Genomic DNA, 6290 nt, shown 5'->3' with positions numbered 1-6290 from the left:
GCGGTGGGGAACCTGCTAAATATAGCAATGTGGCTTTAGACAGCTCTGGATTCGAGTTGCTTTGGTTCAGTGCTAACACACCAGTATGAGCACGTTGTTTAAATAAGACACCTTATTGCATCCGGGCTCCCTGTGGCTGCAGTTTGATTCTCAGGGTGCACTAAGCTCGGCTTAAAGGTGGGGCATTATTTTGCAACTCCTGTCGGTACGTTCATAAGCTCCAAAGATAGTCCCAAGGTGGCATCTGATAAGATCGCTAGCAAAACAAGTTATCTGTTATGTAAAGATCAAATGCTGTGTTAGTAAAAGATCTGACAAGCGCCTCGTTGTTTTCCATAAGAAGTGTTGCCCTCCGGAAACTTATTAATTATTTGCTTGTGATGATGTGTGCCATCCCTCCGCTTGCCACAGAATCTGCACAGCCAATGCATGTGAGAGCATGAGCGGGTTTATTCTTGCCCAAAACCAGAGTTCTGTTACCTTTTCCAGTTGTTACTTCGATGGCTTTTGGTCTAGAATGTGCTTTCCTGTAGTTTGTGAATGTTCTCACCGTGTCAGAGTGAGCACCCATCAATAGAATTTAAGTGTGAATGTTTGGTTTTAGGCACACGAAGCCTCACATCACCAACAGCAGGCAGCACAGAACAGTTTGTTGCCTCTCCTGAGCTCTGCTGTTGAGCCACCCGATCAGAAGCCGATTCTGCCCTTACCAATAACGCAGAAACCTCAGCCTGCACCAGAAACATTAAAGGATGCTATTGTTGGGATTAAAAAGGAAAAACCTAAAACCTCCTTTGTGTGCACTTACTGCAGCAAAGCATTCAGGGACAGCTACCATTTGAGGCGTCACGAGTCCTGCCACACAGGGATAAAGTTAGTGTCACGGCCAAAGAAAACTCCCACCACAATGGTGCCCCTTATCTCGACCATCGCTGGTGACAACAGCCGAAGTTCACTGGTTTCGACTATCGCGGGCATCCTGTCCACAGTCACTACGTCTTCCTCTGCCACCAACCCCAGCAGTAGTGCCGGCGCAACGGCCATGGCAGTGACTCAGACAGCAAAGAAGCCCAGCAAGCCCGTTAAGAAGAACCACGCTTGTGAGATGTGTGGCAAGGCCTTCAGGGATGTCTACCACCTCAACCGGCACAAGCTGTCCCACTCAGATGAAAAACCCTTTGAATGTCCCATTTGCAATCAGCGCTTCAAGAGGAAGGATCGCATGACCTACCACGTGAGGTCCCACGAAGGTGGCATCACGAAACCCTACACCTGTGGTGTTTGTGGAAAAGGCTTCTCGAGGTACCATGTAGAAAATCCCAGGCGAGCTCAAGTATTGGCTTTTCATAACCAAGAAGGGTTAAGCTATCATAGCGAGGGGCTAGGAGAACCAGACATCTTAGAAGATTGGTGAGGGGATAAAGAGCCTTGTTTACCTCTAGGGTGTGGGTCTTGATCTGAGCCAAAAGTGCTCGTTCTTTTATGGGAGTGCTTTAAAATGATTTTGTGACCTCATTTGGGTCCCGAAGGACACGTGTCCGTGTCACTGGTGGGGGTCACGGAGCCCCCTGACCAGCCTTTGCCAAGCTCAGTGGCTGGATGGGGCACAGCAGGCAAACCGCCTCCTTGTCTGGTAGCAAGGTTGAGGCGTGCTGCCAGAGCCTTGTGGGGGAGCTTGCATTGCTGCTGGCTGTACTTATACCTGTGCTTGCGACAGAGAAAAAACTTCAACCTTTAGAGCTGTTGATCTGTCACCTTCACGCAGGGTACGACCAAACGTACCATTTTCAGGTGTGTTAAGAAGAACACGGTTAAGTTTTAAACAGCAGGTTGGGTCTCAGTGTAACCCTGTGTTACTCTAGCTGAAAGCCACTGCGTAGGTAAAGGGGATGTATTATTCCTGCTGTGCAGAGGGGGTGGGCTGCGAGGGGTCACCAGCAGTGTTCAGCACCGCTAGCCGCCGTGTCCTTACTATGTATTTGTAACAGTATGCATTCTCTCTTCTGTTCCTCTCTTTTTTGCAGGCCTGATCATTTAAGCTGTCACGTTAAACATGTTCACTCAACAGAGAGACCCTTCAAATGCCAAGTAAGGGCTAAAGTGATTTGTTAAGACCAATGCCTTATTGTAACGTTAGCATCTCAGGTGAATAATCTTTCCAGAACTGTATTTGCTCCTGGACTGCTCTTTGGCAAGGAAGTTTAGGAATAAAGTTGTATCTGCCTTACCTACCAGCAGCACCGTCGTTCTGATGGAAGTCTAGAGGTAGTTTAAAAGGATGCTGTGGCTACTTTTTAAGGAAGATGAGGGGGATTTTTGCTTTCTTGGAGAACGACATAGGTGCTCTGTTTTAAGATATGTTTGGCTTAGCGGTAGCATTGTAACAGCATCCTCAGCTCAGTGCTGATTACCAGAGTAATGTGTGCAGTGTGTTCTCAGCATGTATCAATTGCATGTGTTCCTCACTATATCCATTTAAAATGGGTTGGAATAGTTGGTTCTGGGTCCGTTACTTTGCTGGAAGGTGAAAGCAAGTTGGTGTAAGTTGATGACTGAGTATAAGAGAAAAAAGCTTGACTGCCCTGGAACAATTAACTGTTTTGCTTGGAATAGCCATGCTTGTTCCAACCTGTGTTTTAGTGACTCATCACATTAAATAAAAGCTTTGTGCAGAAGGAATAGCGTTAGTAAAAGGTTTCATTTCCTTGTTCTGATTTGAAGGGGAACAGAGGTAATTGAGCAATTGAGGGTATCAGGTTCATATTTGTACAGTTCAATTGTATCAAAGCCCAACTTTGCCTGTTCTAGGCTTTTTCTGTAAGCTACCTCTTGTTTTGGTAGGTAAAGCAACCACTAGTTAAAGGAAGCTCAAGTAGTATAGAGTGTGATTTTTGCACCTACACGGTAAAACAGGCTTCTGGTGGGCTTGTAATTCATACTGTAATGATGCTGTCTGCCCTTCAAGTGTAACTGTTGTCCTCTATATAGACGTGCACTGCTGCCTTTGCCACCAAAGACAGACTGCGGACACACATGGTGCGCCATGAAGGAAAGGTATCGTGTAATATCTGTGGTAAACTTCTGAGTGCAGCATATATCACCAGCCACTTAAAGACACACGGGCAGAGCCAAAGTATCAACTGTAATACCTGTAAACAAGGCATCAATAAAAGTAGGTGAACGTTTTAAAAACATTTCTAATAACAGTGTGTTTGCAAAGGGAGTTGCCTTTGATTACGTTAAAATGCCAAAACGTACCCCTCAGTCATAGGGTACGTTTTAATAGGTGTGAATACCATACTCACACCTATTAAAAACAGATGTCTGATAACAGAATCTTCTTCTGCTCAAGAATTGGCTTGTGTGGAATTGGTTTGCTGCTAGAATGTGCTCTTACCCCTGCAATTTGTGAGGGTAACCCCTCCCTCTCTCTGAAGAAAAGAGTTCCCAAGTTTTCTCAGTTTCTAAGCACTTGCTGAGCTGTACAGGCCTAAAAGTCCAGCAGATAATTCTGGAGAGTTCAGAATATTTAAGAACTACTAAGGTCTGCCAAGTTTCAGGTGTGAAACCTCACCTAAAGCTCATCAAAATCAGGAGAAGGATGTCTGTGCTTTCTCCAAGCTTTGACCCTTTGGGTTTGATGATTCCTCCCTCTGGCATTAACTGACAGGAAAAGCATTTAAATCCAGCCCTGAAATGTTTTGAGCATTAATGGCATTTGACTGGTGGTGTGCAGGAGTTCAGGTGAGATGCTTGTAATAGTTCCTCCTAGTCTTAAACTCCGTGGAAAGTGCTGAAGCCTCACCCTGGGAGTGCCTAGTCAGCAAAGGGAAGACTTGATTTTCACATCTTCCCTATTAAAATTCCTGTAACTTCAGTTGACCCGCGTGGTTAGTGATACAGAATGGGTTTTCAGGGGAATCTAAAGGGAGAAGTAAGGAACATCTTTGGAAACTTTGTCCTTAAAGCCTTTTAAACAGTATTAATTTACAACATCTTTTCAGTTCCTGTTACTCCTGGCTAAGTTGAAGGTCCTGGGAATGTCTGAAATGCCTGATGGTTGAGCTTAACACAAAATTTGGGTGTGAAGTATTTTTCAAGGTATAGGGTTACAGCTCTGGCTTCCCAAGCCAGTTTGGTGGTGCTCGGCCAGTTCACGCGAGGCATTTACAGCAGTTGTTAGAGGTGGAAATGATGAGCTGTTGTGTGGCCAGAGTTAGTAGCACACTGTTCTGTGATGTGAAGGTAAACTGAAAATTTGAAGTCATACTTGGAATAAAAAGTAAAAAGGCTTTTTTTTCTTCAAAAAGCTGAGATTTAGAACCAGTGCAGTTGGCTAAGCAGCTTGAATTCTAGAGACTAGAGACTTCTATTTCATTCTTCCTAAAATACAAACAGCATGATCGGAAAGGAAGTAAAAGCAGATGTTCCTGACTTTGTGTTTTAGCTCTTGGAAAAGTAGTTTTATAAAGCACAGAATTAATTATGTGGTTTTAAGCACCTTTGATTTTTGCTCTTGGAATCCTGTGAGATTCCACACACTCTTTATGGAAGAAGCCTTTGTGATGTCAGCAGAAAACAGAGTAACTTTTCAAGGTGAATTTGTGTTCTTACTTAATTGGCATAGCATGCATGAGTGAAGAGACCAGCAATCAGAAGCAGCAACAGCAGCAGCAACAACAGCAACAACAACAACAGCAGCAGCAGCAGCAGCAACAACAACAACAGCAACAACAACAGCAGCAGCAGCAACAGCAGCAGCAGCAGCAGCATGTAACAAGTTGGCCTGGAAAGCAGGTAGAGACCCTGAGATTATGGGAAGAGGCCGTCAAAGCAAGGAAGAAAGGTAAAACAAACCAATACTTACAGTCTTGGCTTTGTAAGATATTGGAGTTGATAGTTCTATAGGGAGTTTAAGATGTCAGAAAAGGATGTCTTCCGTGAACGTTTCCTTCTTAGTAATAGCTAGAAACTAGCAGGAGGATAACATGGCCAGAATTACCCTGTTGTAAATGAACTCCTTATTACCCGCTTCCCTTTGGTCTGTGTGCATAGCAGTCATCATTATAAAGGGATGCTTGTGTCCGCTCCAAGGCAAGAGTGTGTTTTTTTCACTTGCATGTGGTTTTCAGCTGTGTTTATGCATATTTACCAGTTGTTAACTTGTGTGCATATATATTTATATGTATATACGCACATAACACCCTTGGTCATTGCATCATCAGTTTGCATGTGAGTGCTTTCTGTGTCCCTTTCATCTTTTCTCCCCCAGTTTATTCCATTGGCTTTAGCATCATGTAACTGGCTTTGCAGAAAGTTTTCCAGAACACATTGTTTGTTTGTTTGGGGTTTTTTTTCATTTAATTACAGAACTAACTAATAAGTGATCCTGCTTGTCATTATCGCTAGCTCACAGCTTACATATACGTGTGCTGCTGCCATTGGAGTTGAATGGCTTCCTGTTGTTGGTCAGTGTGTCAGTTTTGCAAAGAATAGGTTGCTTCAGTTCAGTGGAGTTAGGAGTTTAGTAGTTCAAAGTCTTCAGTTACTGCTCTCTTATTCTTTCACAACAGTTTGATTTCTAATGCCTATCGTGCGACTCTCCCTTTAGAAGGAATTCCTAGTGACCACTTGCTGCTTTCACTAGCTGTTCTAGTAATAAATGTTATTGACTCACCTTATTTTTTTCTTTTCTCCTAAACTTACTTTCAGTATCTTCAGTCTTTTTTCTTTTCTAGGTCTTGTTTGTGTATTAGGCTGCTTAGCTCCTTTCGCCTTGGTTGTTACTCCGGTTGAGTTCTGTGATCAGACAGTGTAGGAACAGCTTAATCGTGTTCAAATGTAGTGATAACAGAAACATTAAATACCATCAGGCCACTAGATAAAGCAGAAGGGTGTCAGATTTAGAAACTCTGTGAGAATTTTGGTTTTCTGCTTGTTCCTTCCTGTGTCTTGTTCCCTCTTCCTTTCCTGTTCAGATGATTGAATATGTTCTAACATGAAGAGTGGGTTTGGGCAGACTGGTGGGTGAGGGAGGAGGGTGGGTAGAGGTGTTGTCAGTTGATGATAGTAGCTTAACTGAACTGGGAAGGGGCATGGGTGGGATGTGTCTTTGCGTATTGCTGTGCTTGGAAGGTGAAGCTAGACCAGACAGTGCCATGCCTACGTGCTGCTCTTTCCATGCTGGTTCTCCTGTGCTTGTGCCACCTGTTGCATTGGCTTTACGACACATGATGGGATTTTTTTTTTAGTCTAATACAATTTATTTTCACAATTTTTATTTTTTATTT

General features: G+C 43.6%; 1 protein-coding gene across 1 annotated transcript in view; it reads left to right on the top strand.

Annotated features, from left to right (window-relative positions):
- Positions 1-604: 604 nt before the first annotated feature.
- VEZF1 (vascular endothelial zinc finger 1) overlaps positions 605-6290 on the top strand; it is a gene marked incomplete at its 5' end in the record, with an annotated part of 7351 nt that continues 1665 nt past the window's right edge. The window contains 4 exons of the mRNA XM_010016956.1: positions 605-1302; positions 2025-2088; positions 2989-3172; positions 4628-4846. Of these exons, the coding sequence (XP_010015258.1) occupies positions 605-1302; positions 2025-2088; positions 2989-3172; positions 4628-4846 (1165 nt within the window). The remainder of the gene's footprint in view (positions 1303-2024; positions 2089-2988; positions 3173-4627; positions 4847-6290) is intronic.

This window comes from Nestor notabilis, unplaced genomic scaffold, assembly GCF_000696875.1.
Source record: "Nestor notabilis isolate BGI_N333 unplaced genomic scaffold, ASM69687v1 scaffold21016, whole genome shotgun sequence".
In the NCBI taxonomy this organism is placed as follows: Eukaryota; Metazoa; Chordata; class Aves; order Psittaciformes; family Psittacidae; genus Nestor; species Nestor notabilis.
Note: the sequence above shows the minus strand (reverse complement) of the source record. Positions and strands in the feature narration are given on the sequence as shown.